The sequence below is a fragment of the Vanrija pseudolonga genome, chromosome 1, assembly GCF_020906515.1.
Source record: "Vanrija pseudolonga chromosome 1, complete sequence".
Classification (NCBI taxonomy): Eukaryota; Fungi; Basidiomycota; class Tremellomycetes; order Trichosporonales; family Trichosporonaceae; genus Vanrija; species Vanrija pseudolonga.
In genome coordinates, this window is record NC_085849.1 from 1,096,798 (window position 1) to 1,112,010 (window position 15,213).

Below are 15,213 nucleotides of genomic sequence, written 5' to 3' on the forward strand. Positions count from 1 at the left end.
CACATGTCACGGCTGCTGGCGGGGTTGGCGACACTGCCTACACACAAGCAGCCCCCGCGCTCTGCCGCGTCGGCCCCAGCGGGGGCTGTCGCCCTGGAATGTACTGTCTCTCGTCGGCAGTGGCCCGCGCGCCTCGCTCGCTCGCTCTGTGGCTCGGCCAAAACGACTTGGTCCGTGCCGGGTAAGCTTTGTGCCGGTGCGATGTCCACCTGCCTGGCCGCCTGGCTGGCTGGCTGCTGGCTGTCGGCCTCGCGGATGCCTTGCCCCGCACTCACACCCACCCAGTGGTCACTGCTAGATCGCCTAAAAAGTGTCGTGGTCCAGTCGCGGCGCCGGTAGCCGAGCTTAGAGCCCAGCCAGCCAGACACTACTAGCCCACAGTCGTCGTGTCCACCCCACCCAGTCGCAATAAAACCCCCCTGCCCCAACGTCACACTTTACACTTTCCCCTCTAGCTCGTACTCTCCACCACTCTTCTGCCGCCCAAAAAAGTCATCAACAATGTCCGCCCTCGCCCGCTCCCTCCGCGCCTCGACCAACGTGTCGCGCGTCGCCGCCGCGCGTACCCAGGCCCGCGCCTTCTCCGTCTCGGCCGCCCGCAAGGACTGGGACTTCACCACTGTTGAGAAGCCTGGATCGCTCTACAACTTTACCGACGAGGAGAACCTCCTCCGCGAGACTGGTGAGTAGGGATGGGATGATGGCATTGGCTCTGGGCCGCAGTCGCGCGATGCCATGGCACTGGCACGCGCGTGGCGTCGCCCAGCGTGCCCTGCGTCGCTCTCACGCGCACCGCGCTCACACCTTCCCCAGTCCGCAAGTACGCGACCGAGGTCATCGAGCCCAAGGTTCGCGAGATGGACGAGTCCGAGGTCATGGACAAGGTATGTGGTGGAAAAAAACACAATAGCACACACACGCCCGGACCCCGGCTGACAGCGACCGCAGGACGTCATTCAGGGCCTCTTTGACAACGGTGTGAGTAGCTCGTGGCAGTGCGTGCGAAGGCTGCAACTAACCACCCCGCGCAGCTCATGGGTATCGAGACCCCCGAGCAGTACGACGGTGCTGGCATGTCGTTCACCTCGGCCATCATTGCCGTCGAGGAGATTGCCCGTGTCGACCCCTCGGTCGCCGTGCTTGTCGACGTCCACAACACGCTCGTCAACACCGTCTTCCGTCACCACGCCTCGGACGCCGTCAAGGAGAAGTGGCTCCCTGGCCTTGCTACCAACAAGGTCGGCTCGTTCTGTCTGACCGAGCCCGGAGCCGGTTCCGACGCCTTCTCGCTCCAGACCACTGCCAAGCTCGACCCCTCGGGCGACTTCTACCTCCTCAACGGCACCAAGATGTGGATCTCCAACTCGGGCGAGGCCGAGACCTTCCTCGTCTTTGCCAACGTTGACCCCTCCAAGGGCTACAAGGGCATCTCTGCCTTTGTCATCTCCAAGGACATGGGTGTCGAGATTGCCAAGAAGGAGCAGAAGCTCGGTATCCGCGCTTCGTCGACCTGCGTCCTCAACTTTGACAACATCAAGATCCCCAAGGAGAACGTTGTCGGTGAGATCGGCAAGGGCTACAAGTACGCCATCGAGATCCTCAACGAGGGCCGTATCGGTATCGCCGCCCAGATGATCGGTCTCGCCCAGGGTGCCTTCGACAAGGCCATCACCTACGCCTACCAGCGCAAACAGTTCGGCAAGGCCGTCGGCGACTTCCAGGGCATGGGCTTCCAGTTCGCCGAGGTCGCTACCGAGATTGAGGCTGCCAAGCTCATCACCTACAACGCCGCCCGCCTCAAGGAGGAGGGCCGCAACTTCACCAAGGAGGCCGCCATGGCCAAGTACTACGCCTCGACCGTCGCCATGAAGGCCGCTGGCCAGGCCATCGAGTGGTGCGGCGGTATCGGCTTCACCCGCGACACTGGTATCGAGAAGTACTGGCGTGACTCGAAGATTGGCGCCATCTACGAGGGCACCAACAACATCCAGCTCGAGACCATTGCCAAGCACCTCAAGAAGCAGTACGCATAAGCGGCGAGTTGAAGAGGACGGTGGTAGCAGTTTAGGTCAGCATAAGAGGACACAGAGTTACGTCTAGACGCCCTCAGGCGCACAGTTGTGTATAGGTAATGCATCAATAGCAATACGTGGTGTGGTTGGGGCTGTGTGGGGCTGTGGCAGTGGGGTCTGGGGTCGAGGTCGTAGCGTACGGGGAGCTCGAGCTTCTACGGGGTCTGGGGCTGTGGGGAGAGCGTGGGGAGAGCTAGAGCTTGCGGTGCGATGGCCAGTTTGTCGTCTTTCAGTGCATGAGCCACATCGTAGCACGGTGCGGCTTGTGCAGGTGTGTCGCCGTGTCTCGCCCACACTGACCCGTTGATCGTTGCGGGTATCGCCCCAGTCCGATTCGCGCCGACGCGTCGTCGCGCTTATCACGATTTAGGCGATGTATTGTGAAACAGAGAGGCATGCGCACAGACCTGGCAATCAGTTGGGGGGCGCGCCAAGGCGGGGCGAATTGCACGGCCGCGGACGAAAAAGCCGAAGAATACAACAGTATATGCATATGTACAGCGTGTGCAGACACGCACAACGATCCGAGTGTGGTGCCCCTCCTCCGCTACACCACTGGCACGCCTGCCCCACGGCCCCAGACGACCTGCTTCAACCCAGGCACTGTCGACGGCGTGATAAACTCGCCTGCGAGCCCGCGCAGCTCGGCAACGACCTCGCTCGCGAAGACGCGGTAGGATTGGCGGTGGAGGACGCGACGGGCGTCGATTCCGGCCTCGTATGCCACAAGCGAGGACACGAGGAGGTTGACACAGCGGTAAATGAGAGTCTTGGTCGCTTGCGGAGTGTGCCTGTTCCGCAAGAGATGGGGGAGGTTGGCGAAGATGGCTGGGGAGTTAGAGCCAGCCACACACTTCAACTCACCCTTGAGCACCTCGATGCGTTTCTCCATGAATGTGGCACGCGTAAAGTCGTGCAGTTCGGGCACGGCAGTGGCCACGCCCTCGAACAAGTCGTTGTCCATGGCGCCGGGCAGGGAAAACATTGCCGACGCGTACTTGTGCTCGACTGTCAGGCGGTCCGTTGCCATGGTCTGGAAGAGCAGCGAAATGAACTCTTCCTCGAGGGTGCGAAACGCGCCTGGGTCGAGACGCGCGACGTTCAGCATAAAGTGTAGGCCGACCTGCAGGCGGCCTTGTTCGTTGCCCAGCCGCGACCACGACTGCTGGCCAAACGCGCCGACGTACGACGACCAGTCCTGCGGTGTGAGATGACTTCGGTGACACTGCAACTCACTGCCAACTGGTGCTCAATGACAACAATACCCGCCAGGTCTGACCAGCATTTCGTCAACTTGTTGATGAAGACCTGCCTCTCGCCCTGCGCCTCGATGGATATCTCGTCCATGACAACAGGGAGCATGTCGGAGAGCAGGCGGTAGATCCTGGGACAGATGACATTGAGAATGATCTGGGCAAATTCGCCGTCCTTCTTGTCGATGGGGTCGACCACGGCCGCCTGCTCATCTCCACCCAAAGCTGCGAGATCGACCGCGTCAAAGTCGAACCCGAGTGATGGGTAGTCGTCCAGGCTCTCGACGGCTTTTGCCTCTAGTGCACGGCGCGCACGGCCCGGCAGTGCAGCGCTGCGGGCATCAAGGAACGCCTGGATCGTCAAGACGATCTCCATGCCCGATTTTACGTCCTGGGCGAGGTCGAGATTGAAGATTCGAGCAGTCCAAGCTGCGGGTCAGGTTTGCCAGCGCAGGAGAACTCACATTCGTGCAGGAGCGCTGGGTCAGGGTACACTGGCTCTGGTCTCGCCAGATACCCGGGATGCTCAATGATCTGCCGGAAGCAGGTGACGACAAGAACCATCGTCCTCTCAATCTCGACCCGAGTGGGGAAGAACGCTGGGTTGGTCGGCCGTCCCACGGCCTCAAGTTCAGCCTGGAGTGTACCGAGGATGTCCGCAAACCGCGCGACGACCGTGTCAAGCGAGTGGTTATGGTGCCGACACGCAACGGCGAGGTACATCAGGCCACGGATGCACACCTGGCGAGAGTCAAAGTCGGCTGCGTCAAACGACAGCCACTTGAGCGAGTTTGCGAGCAGCCAGGGTAGCAACGATGGCGAGAAGTAGCACGCGACAACCATGGTCGAGTACCGGTTTGTTAGAGCGCCGAGCTGGCGCAGCGTTGGGGGAGACGCGCGGGTGAACGGCACAGCACTGAGCGGGAAGATGGACATGATGAGACGCTGAACGTCTCGTTCGGCCTGCTGGGCCTCGGCGAGCGCCTCGGCTGACCCGATAATGTCAGACGCAGCGACACAAGCGAGGCGGAGGTAGAGCTCGAATGCGGACGCGTGCCGCGTATTCTCGTCCTCGGCCGTGAGGCCAATGTCGAAACGCGAGATGAAGTCGGGAAAATCGGCTGGTGGCTCAGTAGGCAAGTTGCGCTGGCCCCGTTCCTTGAACACGGCGCCGAGGTCGCGTGTGGCCACAGAAAAGCTCGAGCGGTCAAACGACCACCGCCACGTCGACGACAGACGGAGGCAGCGCGCCACCATCGTCTTGATGTACCTGTCCCGCCCTTGCAGCTGGTTACGGTGCGCTGCCTCCTCGGCTTCCTGGCTGTGCGTGATCTTGATAAGGCCTATGGCGCGCTTGACCAGCGACCATCGAGTATAGGCGATGTATTGGGCCCCAATGATGCCGTTTGCACCAAACTGGGAGAGTGCGCAGAGACCAAAGACCATAAACCAGATGCGTTCGGCTGCGAGGGGGCCAGCTTCGTTGCGGAAACGGTGCTCGAGGGCGTCCGATAGCGCATCCCCAAATGTGCCTTCAGCGCCACTCTTGCGATCATGCGCTGCGAGGACATGCACGGCCGATGCCCACAGCGCCACTGACCAGTCGGTGATCTCGGGCGAGTCGGCGTCGCCGCGCAATAGTCGGCGGATAGGCCGCATGGTGCGGTCAAAACCGTAGATGAGCAAGAGCCGAATGAGGTTGGTCGCCACGAGCGCCACGGACGCGTCGTCCACGAGCAGTGCGAGCTCCAGCAAGCGGTAGCGTGCCAGAGCGACCTGCTCCAGAGCTGGGCGGGACGCCTTGTCCCCCGAAAGGTTGATGTTATCGAGGCGGTCACCCAGGATCTGGAAGTGGGAGTGGGCCTTCGCGCGAGACGTCTCGTCGCAATGCAACAAGGCGAAACGGACGAAATCGAACGGCGCGAGGTCGGGCTTGCGAACAGAGATACCGTCTGCAAACTCGACAATGGCGGTGTGCATACCGTCAACAAGGACGGGCAGGACAGCGAGGAGCTCTTCCGATGCCATTGTCGAGGACAGGTCAACTCCATACGAGCGGCGGGGCTTCGGCCCTTCGTCGTCCGCCGCTGCGCCACGCTCGAGGGCACTGAGAAACTCGACGAGCTGGCCTGACCCTGGGATGCTCGCGTACGCAAGGTGCACACCTGATGGGAGCGGAGTAATGTCAAAGTCGACAGGGAAGCGGTCAAAGTTGGCCCAGGACTTCGCCTTGCCCACTCCGTCGTCGACGCGGGCAGCAGTGGGGCGTCGAGTGCTCGGCGAAGGTACAGAGCGGTTTGAAGGCGAAGCAGCTGAGCGCGGGCTGTTGACAGCACGATCCTTGCGCATCGTAACGGTCGCCAGCTGTCGCTTGCGCGGAGGTGGCGCCGCAGAGGCTGTTTCACTTTCGAACGCAAACTCCTCCGTGGCGAAGATGACGCGGTCGTCGAGGTGAATGGCGGGACGCAGTTCTGGGCGGTTGGACGTAACACCCAGCTGGCGCTGGCGCGGGCCCCTTGTCGACTTGTTCTTTCCTTTCGCTGCTGACCGCCGAGCCGATTCACGGGCCTGCTCCTTGTCCACGGCCGGGAAGTCGAGGCGAGCCTGTACCATGTGGCGTGGCTCAGGCGACCCGTCTTGACGACTCTCGCGACGCCGGAAGCCGATGGCCGGGCGACGGATGTGCTTGCGAGGCTTTTGCCTTGCCGCTGACTGGCCGTGTGGACGCTCTCGACCTCCGGTTGCCGCAAGTCTGCCACGAACGAGTCCCTCAAAGTCGCCCTGCCGAAGCCTCGCAAGTCCGTCTTGGCGCCGATTGTCTTCCATGGCCTCGGAGCGCTCACTGTCACTGGAATCCAAGACAATGATAGGGCCGTCCGAGGCAGAGGTGTCTCCTTCTTCAGCCTCAACCTCGTGACCCTCCCGAACTGAATCATCGGAGTCGTCGTCGGCAAAGATGTCGTCCATGCCCTCCAGACCGCCGCCCCGAATGCCGCGACGCACAATGGCGTGACCTGGCCGAACTGGTGACTCGGTGGAGATCCTAGCAGCCCGTCGCTGCTCTGCAGACTTGCGGGCGGCACGGTCAGCCGCTTCGCGTTCCAGGCGCTTGAGCATGGCCGCGGGCAGCATGCGACGGGCGATCCTTTGCCGCTTATCTTGGACCGATTGCTCGGGCCTAGAGTCGTCCGACTGGCTCGAGCTTGACGACAACCGGCTGCGGGCCTTGGGCTGAGGAGCGGTGCGAGGGGACAGCGGCTCGACCGAGTCCTCGAAGATGTCGGGTGCAAAGTCATTGAACCCAGGCTCGTCGTAGTCGTCGAAGGCAGGCGCCTCATAGTAGTCGTCTAGTGCAGGCCCTGGTGAGGGAGACCGCATAGGCGGTGATGAGGTTGATGACGGACGATTTGCAGGGCGCTCGACCAGTGGTGGCGGCCGAGGGGGCTCCTCATCACTGCCCGGTGGTGGATCTGACAGCTCCGAGTCGGATAGCACAGTTGCCTTTGGGGGTTGCGGACGCCGACGGCTGTAGGTTGTTGTGCGAGGAGTCTTTGACTGGCGGTTCACCGCAGGTCGAGGAGTGCGAGTGGCTGCCGCCTTATCCTTCGGCGGCGCCTTTGCGCGCTCCTCGGCTCGCCGACGCTCTCGTTCCTCTTTCCCTGCGCGCTCCTCCGCCCGCCTCTTCTCTCGCTCTTCTTTCTCCTTTTCCGCGTTTTTGCCCGCAATGTGAGCCTCAAATTGTCGCCGAGCGCGCTCAGCGTCACGTTCCATCTTCTTCGCGTGGCGCTCGGCACGCAGACGCTCACGGGCGATGACCTGTAGCTTGCGCGCGTCCTTCTCATCCTCCTCGTCGGCGACTTGGCCAAAGCGGAGAAAGTACTCGTCGAAATCGGCGTCGACGAGCTCTTTTGGTGTCCGGGGTCGCCGAACGCGCTGCTCGTTCTGTGTATTGCCGATGACGATGGCGTCGGCCGGTGTGGCGTCTTCGGCCTCGCTGCCACTGCTAGAGTCGCCATCTTCCTCTTCGCGCGGGACGGCGATGGCGGCGAGGTCGGTCTGAGGAACCCGCTGCTTGTTCTTTGTTGTCCCGCCACGACGAATAACGCTCTCGTACATTGCTCGTTCGCGAGTGTAAGGCTGCAGTTGCAGGGCAGTACGAGTCCGGAAGGTGCGCGCTGACCTGAACTGGAGAAGTGCGGGGTCGAGTGGGGGTTCGCGGGCTGCAGAGGGCGGCACTTGTTGTGATGGCGGCCGCGACGAAGGTGGCAGGTCCTCACCAAGCGGGTTGAGAAGCGAAGACGAGGCCGGAGTCGGCAGAATCGGCGATCCTAGACGGTGAAGACGGGGTTCGGCGTGTGAGCCCTGCCGTAAGTCCATTGGTGAGGACGGTTCCCGGGCGCGGGGTGGCGTCGGCGTCCCTCCAAGCAGCATAACAGGGCGGGAGGCCCGTTGGGGGGAGGGGGAGGGAGGGTGGACACTGGGGCTGATGGGGTCGTCATGAGGGCCATCGTCTGGCCCGTCCAGATCCATGCCCACGTCCATGTCCATGCCAAAGTCCAGGTCCATTCTGTCGTCTCCTCCGCCGAGCGGGTCAACGTTCATCGGTACGTCAGCCTGGCCAACTCCAATCGGACTGGAGCGAACCGGCGACAGTGGCTCGAAGCCAAACGCAACCTCGAGGCCTTGCGATACGGGCAGCTGGCTCTCTTCTTGCCGGGGTGATGATGCTCGTGGGCGTGATAACCCTGGAGTAAGGGGGCGTTGAGGTGGTGGTGGGGTGTGTGCGTGATGTGGTGCTTGTGGCGATGATTGGGGCGATGCTCGTGGAAGTAGTGGTGAATGCGGTGATTGTGGGGGTAATGGATGTTCTTGTGGTGATCGTGGTGATGAGGGAAGGGCAGGTAATGGCGATGCCGATGCGATGGGCGATTGCTGTCTTCTCCGAGCTGTTGGAAGCGGCGCCAACGACCGCACACCCGACGAGAGGGCGAGGCTCGGTCTTGCTGTCGGTCTGAAAGGAGGCAAGCGGAGCGGCGATGAGCCTGGCGGGGGCGACGGTGACGGCCTTCCGGCCGCGGCGCGCTCCTTTCCCTTCCTTGACGGCGAGGACGTCGGCTCAGAGTCTGAGATGCCGTCGTCGCTCCCTGCGTCGTCGAACAGGGGCACAAAGGTGCGTGGTGCGGGAGTCATTGCAGCAGTCGCCTGGGCCTGAGCCGACGACTCGGCTTGCTGCGGGGTGGGTCAGCTAGTCCACCACTGCCAGGCAGCAGACTCACGCTCTCGAGCAGCACGCTGCTGCCTCCAGCACCATAGGCCCGCTCGACGGCCCTCACGGCCCGCCACGCATCGTATTCGTCGTCACTACTGGGCGGGACGAGGTCTGCCTCCCCTCCCTCGGCGGCGGCGACGTCAGGCCCGCGCACGGCGCGCCGGAAGCGCGTGCGACGTGGGGACGAGGGCCCAGCTACTGCCGTTGCTGCCGCGCGCCGCCGTTGGGTCAGCGGCGGCGGCGGCGGCGGCGAGGCCGACACCGAGGGCGACTCCGCGACTGCCCTACTGCGCGGGCGCTTGGGCGGCATGCTGTGTGTTTGCCATTGGCTTGTGAGTGAGATGAGGATCTTGGCTTGTTGTTCGACGCGTCGCGGTTGATTGTGCTGCTCAAGCACTGATTTCTGACCTACGGTCGCGTGGTCCACGTGGCATTAACCCTGAAGCCGTCCAACCAAGCCGAAGTCAAAGCAAAAGATGAACCCGAGATGATGCAGTCGACTTGCTTCAACATCTTCATCTCACATTGACTCGGCGACACCGCAGCGGAGTAACGCATGCGGACACTACGGCGCGCTAGGTGCGCAATGGGCGAGAGCCCTCTGGCGTACAGGGCCGTGCTGCGCCGACCGCCAATACGACCACCACTACCACCACCACCATCGCCTCGACGGCTGTCGACATCGGTCGCGGCCGCACACACGACACACACGCTCGCCGAGGAGCCTGCAGCATGGGCTGCGCCGGCTACTACGGCCTCTCCACGCAATGTACGCTCAACAAAGGCGACGGACGATCCAACTGCGGCGCTACGCCGAGCGATGGACGCAGACCAGTACATGGGCGCCGGGAATGCGCTTGCGCTGGTGCCGCCCGGCACGGCCTTGAGCGTCGACATGCTGTTCTATGTGCTCTCGCTGTGGCCGTCGGCGCGCTCGCAGGCCACTGTCCTCCGGCTCATCGGCGAGCTCGACGGGGAGAGCATTGCAACGCACATGCGCCTCATAGTGGCGTACATCGGCGCTGCGGGACTCAACCAAACGCTGGTGTTCGTCCGACCGGCCGTCGAGCTCGCCTTGCGCCGTATCGATGAGGCGTTGGCCGCCGACTTGACCAACGAGACAGCGGCCAAGGCAGTGGAAAACACAATAACGTACCACGATGCCCTGCTGCGCGCGCTCACGGCGTACTCGACCAAGGACGCCTACTACCGCGACGCGAGGGACCTGCCGCCGCATGTGCAGCACCTCGTCGGTGTCGTGGTCAAGCACCTGATCGCGTCGCTCGACTCGGTGCCATCCAGCAGCTCGGCGGAGCAGCGGCCATCGATTGGGCAGCGGTCGGCGACCCTCGACGCTCTGTTCTCCCCGCGGATGCTCGTGCCAGAGTCAGTCCCTGCGCTGATTGCGCACTGCGAGAGCACTGGAGTGCGCATGAAGCCTGCGTATTGGCGCCAGGCTACGATTATCGCCGTGTACGGCGAGGACCACGACGCGGCGGTCGAGTATGTGTCCAGGCTGGAGCAGGGGGAGGAGGGGCACGAGCTGGCCCATCTGCTCATCACGGCGCGGGTCAAGACCAACGTCACCGAGATTATCGAGACGCTAGTCCCGCTGCTACAGGCCGACCGTACAGAGAAAGCGGTTGCCGACAGCGAAGACGGCGGCCCGTCAACCGTCGAACGGGCGTGGTGCTTCCTCCTCTCCCGGGCATGCGCCGACCCGGCCGTGACGTCGCAGGAGATTGTCAACCTCGCCAACACGGTGCCCGAATGGGCTATCTCGGCGTTCTCGCTCACGCCGACGATTTACGCGCTCACGGAGCGCGGCGACGTCGACACGGCGCTGGAGATATGGGGGGATCTCGTGCACCGCCACAGACTCGCTGGACGCAAGATGCGGCGGCAGCTCATCGATGCGGCGGCGCTCTCGGTCGGCGCGGACGCCATGTACGCGTCTGAAGAAGAGGGAGCCGATGACCCGCTCGCGCGGTCCATCAAGCTCGTCGACTTCTACGCCGCCGTAGGGACACTCGCCGCGCGCGACGCGATGAGCGACACCACCGACGCCGTGCCCCTCGACACGCAGGTACTCAACACGCTCCTGCGACTATGCGAGCGCGCCGGCCGCCCAGGGACGGCCTTCCGGCTATGGCATGCCGCCCCGCTGCGTTGGGGCGTCAAGCACGATGACATCAGCCTGACGCTGCTGCTCAACACGGCGCGGCACAACTCGCATGACGGCGAGCTCGACCTGTTCCGCCAGCGGCTGCGGCTGCTGCGCGACGCGCTGGGCACACAGCATTCCGACGACGAGGTCGCGGCCGAGCCCACGACGCGCCGCGACGCCGAGTGGCGCACTGGCCCGTCGACGGTCCTCATCGACGGCCCGCGGTATACCTGGCGTGACGAGCACGGCTCTGTGCGCCCCCACGAGAAGGCGCGTGCGGTGTTCCGCGACGTCGTGCTGGGCAACTGGCCTTCGCTGTTGTCCGTCCGCTCGCCGCTCGACCACCCGACGGGCGCGTTCGCCACCTTCTCAGGCTTCATCTCGCCGCCGTCCGCGCTCGCAGCAGACGACGGCGAGCACCCGCACCCCCCGCCGTCGGGCGACGCAAAGTATCCGCACATCATCCCGACGCAGGCCAGCTGGAACTCGTACGTCGGCCTGCTGGGCGGGTTTGACCGCGTACCCGAGATCCCCGCGGCCCTCGCGTGGATGCGCGCGCTCGCCACCCCGCCATGGCGCCAGACAATGGCCGTGGCGCTCATGCATATCGGCGAGCACGAGGGCCCGCGCCGCCGCGTCCGCTGGGCGTCGGGCGAGACGGCCCTCGCGCGCGACGAAGAGATTATGCGCGCGTGGCTGGTTGAGTGGCTTGGTGAAGACGCCGTGCCGACCGAGGAGGAGGTCGCAGAGTATCGCCGCGCGAGGACGAGCCAGCCGTTGACGAGCTAGGCGGGCGCGGCGCGGCGCGGCGCGGTGAGCGGGCTGGGCCGGTAAGCCGGTAACATAGCAGATAGAGATCATGTAGCATGCAATCCCATTAGACTGCTTGGTGGGCTGCGAGCAACAGGACAGCACGTGGCACCCCTTGAGCCTTCGCCTTCAGCTCACTCCACTCAACCCACTCTCACCCCCTCGCACTCGGCATCATTACATACCAAGGGTACTATAGTGTACAACGACATACCTGTCGACCTGATTTTAACGTTCAACACGTGGAGGAATCTCGAGTGCCGCAGCACGGTGGTATAAACATGGGTGTTGTACAGGGAGAGAGACAGACGCACATGGGCGACAATAGGGGGTGGTGGTGGTGCTAAGGTATAGAGTGCGGGTGCTGATGGGCACACGATGAGTGTTCTGATGGATGATGCTCGGCCTCGAACCTGTCGAGACCGTCAATGTCCTCAAGGAGCAGCGAGTCAGACCTCGGCGCTCTCAGTACGGCGGTTGAGCATGCCGAGGTTGAGCCCTGCCTTGCGGCGGATGCGGGTTGCAAAGTTCTTGTCGCCAATCTCGTCAATGGACCCGGGAGGGCCGTACGGCTGGCGGATGACATAGGACGCCGGGACAGCGCCCTGCTGGGCCATGTTCTTGGCCTCCTCGCGCGAGTAGGACGAGAAGGACGCCGAGCGCGTCGCCGCGCTACGCTCAAAGCCGAGGTACGACATGGGCTCCTTGACGAACAGCGAGTCGGACGCCACGACGCGCTCAGACACCGTGGACCACTGGCGCGGCTTGGGCGTACGGCCCAGCGTGCTGCCGTTCACGGGGCCTTGGTGACCGTGCTCGGAGAGCGGCGAGGTCGCAGCCGTGTCGGGGCCAATGGACAACGCGTCGTCGTCGGTCGCCTTCCGACGCGACAGTAAAGCGGCCAGAGGCGAAACGCCAGGCACGGCAGCCTGAGCCGCGGCCTGGTCTTGACGCGCACGCGCGAAACGCCCAAGCGCAGCAGGCGGTGCCGAAGTTGGCGGTGACGTCGTGATGGCGGGTGGGGAGGCTGGTCTCGTGCTGCTCGACGAGCCGCTCGAGGACTGGCGACCAGGCGCGGAGGGCAGGTTCCAGCCAAAGGGCCACTCGGAGCTGTTTTGGGGTGCCGCCGCCACTTTTGCAGTAGGCGACAACGTCGTCGTCCACCCCGCAGCGGCGGCCGAGTCGACGGGGGGAGAGATGGGTGGGAAGTAGCCACTTGAAGGGCCATTTTCGAATGCGGCGCGCACACGGGCGTCATCTGGGCTCATCGGGCGCGTGCGCTCCCGCTCGCGCAGCTCACGGTCGCGCTCTCGCTCGCGGCGCAGAGCGCCGGCCTCCAGCTGGGCGGCGAGGGCCTGCCTCTGCCCCTGCTGCGCCGTGTACTGCGCTTGGAGGGCGAGGACCTGCTGCTGCAAAGCCCGCTGGTATGCTGGGCTCTGCTGAACGGCAGCAGCCCGCTGCTGCTGTTGAAGCGCTGCGAGCTCTAGCTGTGCGGCGTAAGCTCGCTCGAGGTGCATGGGCGGGGTTGTCGCAGCCTGCTGGGCACGCTGCAGCTCGATGAGGGCAAGAGCTTCACGCAGCGCCTGGGGGTCGTTGGACTGGAGAAGGCTTTGAAGGGCAGACGCGCTCTGCTGCGCCCGCTGCACCTGCAGCTGATGCAGCTGCTGAGCCTGCAGAATCTGTCGGGCTTGCTGAGCCTGCTGATGTGCCTGCTGATGTGTCTGCACCTTGCGCTGCAGCTCGGCCACGGGTAGCGACTGCTGCGAGCGTCGTCAGAAACTTCGCGCGACAGGAAAAAAAAAGCGGTCCACTCACGTAGTAGCCTGACCGTGATGGCTCAAACCCGAGGGCAGCCATCTTAGCGGCAATGTAGTCCGAGTCGTCGCCGTCTTCCTCCTCGCTGAACGTAGGGCCCAGCGTGTGGTCGGCCCCCGCGTAGCGGTGGGTGCTACGCGGTGCTGGCTGAGTCGAGGACAAATGCAGTGGAGGCGGTGGGGGCGCCGCCAGGGGAGTCGCTAAGGGGGTAGCGAGAGGCGTCGCCAATGAAGGCGCGAGGCGCGGCGGAAGGTCGAGCGTTTGGGCAAACGGTGGGGGCACAGCTGTTGACAATTGTGACGAAGGGCCGCCTGCTGCTCGGAAGCGCGGCGCAGTGTTGTGAAGGGCGCTCATGGTGAACGAATGTGATGGTGGTGGATCCGTCGGGCGCCAGAAACGATGAGGAGAATGTGACACACGAAGAGAAGAGGCGATGCTGCTACTGCACAGGAGTCGGCGACGTTGAATGTTGGGCGCGCCGTGGTCGTGGGATCAATCGATCGCTTCAATGCAAGACGCAAGCGTGGACAGGTGATAAAGCGGTCGTCGGAACGGGAGGTCGAGCGTGGATAATGGGGTTGGTCTCGGGTGAATAGAGCAGTCGTGTCGTGGTGCGTGCAGAGAGAGCCACACAAACGGACGATACGCGTCTTGGGGGATGCCGTTACAGAGATGAGCTGGCTGGATTATACTTGAAGGGGAAACTTGTTGTAAATCGCTGCCTCGTAAAAAAGGACGGACACGAGCAAGAGGCGACGCGAAACACAAAAGGTGGGCACGCGCGATACCAAGCAAGGTATGTCGCCTGGTTTGTCGCGCGGGTGGGCGAGCGGGTTTGAATGAAGTGTGTGTGTGTCGAGAGAGACGGGTACGCTAAGGACGAGAGATTCAAAGTCGAAGGATGCGAGTTGGGTTGAATGAAAAAGTGGCCCAGTCGAGGCGCAGTGGGGGGAGGAGGGGGGATCGAGAGTGAGAGTGAAGGGAAGGGGGAATGATAACTCGTCTAGTGTGTGTCGGACGGGAACGAGGATCAGAGCCGGAACACGCGCTTCGAGCGACGACGTCAAGGGCAGAGGAGGGAGGGAGGAAGACACAAAGTGCAAGCGGACCGCCGGAAGCTTGGAGGTGGATGAACAGAGAGAGAGAGAGGGAGGGGCCGAGCCGTGCCGTGCCGGCGTATGCAGGAGTCGCGAGACGAGAATGCAGGGGAAGCAAGGATTGCAGGAGTGGTGCTAGAGGAAGGACGACGAGGTGGTGCTCGTCTGCTGCGGCTGCGACTGCGACTGCGACCTGTTTCGGTATATCGTTTTGCCTGGGCTTGGGTGGGTTAAACGGTCGTCGTAAGACACGAGACAGTCGGTTTGAACATGCAGCGTCGCGCGCGCCCCGGGGGTGGGGGGGTCCAGGCCTAGTCTGTGTCGTGAGTGTGGGCCATGGGCGCGGCGGCGCACAGGCCGCCCATGTACTCTCTACGTAAAGTTCCCCTGGCAGCGCCGTTTCATCGAGCGTTAAAACTCGCCGCGGGATGACCAGCCGACGCAGAGTTTGTGGCGGAGGCGGCGGCGGCGGGCGGCGACAGGCGACAGACACAGAAGACGCGTTGCATGTCCCCAGGCACGGGCCCACAGACAGAGAAGAGGACAGATCCTGCCTTGGTAAGGACCCTGCAGGGTTCTTGTGGGCCAAGGGGGCCACTACCACTACCACGGCCTGTCGTCGCTGGCTCGTCTCCAGCATACCCATCATCATCGTGCGGTGTGTCAAGTTCGACCCGTTCCCGCTCACCTCACTTTCGTTTATCCTCCGGTGCAGACCCTCAAACTGGGT

At 63.5% G+C, this 15,213-nt stretch overlaps 4 protein-coding genes across 4 annotated transcripts; 2 read left to right on the plus strand and 2 right to left on the minus strand.

Moving 5' to 3' along the window:
* The first annotated feature begins 347 nt into the window (after nt 1-347).
* Nucleotides 348-2,148, plus strand: Acadsb (Short/branched chain specific acyl-CoA dehydrogenase, mitochondrial). The gene is made up of 4 exons (XM_062766869.1): nt 348-682; nt 814-884; nt 949-978; nt 1,032-2,148. The coding sequence occupies exons 1-4, from the start codon at nt 502-504 to the stop codon at nt 2,031-2,033; spliced, it is 1,284 nt and encodes a 427-aa protein (XP_062622853.1). The 5' UTR covers nt 348-501; the 3' UTR covers nt 2,034-2,148.
* Nucleotides 2,149-2,619: 471 nt separating this feature from the next.
* mus7 (Protein mms22) lies at nt 2,620-7,441 on the minus strand (the record flags this gene model as incomplete). The annotated part of the gene is made up of 4 exons (XM_062766870.1): nt 2,620-2,900; nt 2,937-3,270; nt 3,309-3,754; nt 3,790-7,441. The coding sequence occupies 4 exons, from the start codon at nt 7,439-7,441 to the stop codon at nt 2,620-2,622; spliced, it is 4,713 nt and encodes a 1,570-aa protein (XP_062622854.1).
* Nucleotides 7,442-9,414: 1,973 nt separating this feature from the next.
* Nucleotides 9,415-11,550, plus strand: LOC62_01G000438 (uncharacterized protein; the record flags this gene model as incomplete). Its single annotated transcript, XM_062766871.1, has 1 exon — nt 9,415-11,550. One exon carries the CDS (start codon nt 9,415-9,417, stop codon nt 11,548-11,550), a length of 2,136 nt encoding a protein of 711 aa, XP_062622855.1.
* Nucleotides 11,551-12,020: 470 nt separating this feature from the next.
* LOC62_01G000439 (uncharacterized protein) lies at nt 12,021-13,740 on the minus strand (the record flags this gene model as incomplete). The annotated part of the gene is made up of 2 exons (XM_062766872.1): nt 12,021-13,331; nt 13,387-13,740. The coding sequence occupies 2 exons, from the start codon at nt 13,738-13,740 to the stop codon at nt 12,021-12,023; spliced, it is 1,665 nt and encodes a 554-aa protein (XP_062622856.1).
* Between the last annotated feature and the right edge of the window lie 1,473 nt (nt 13,741-15,213).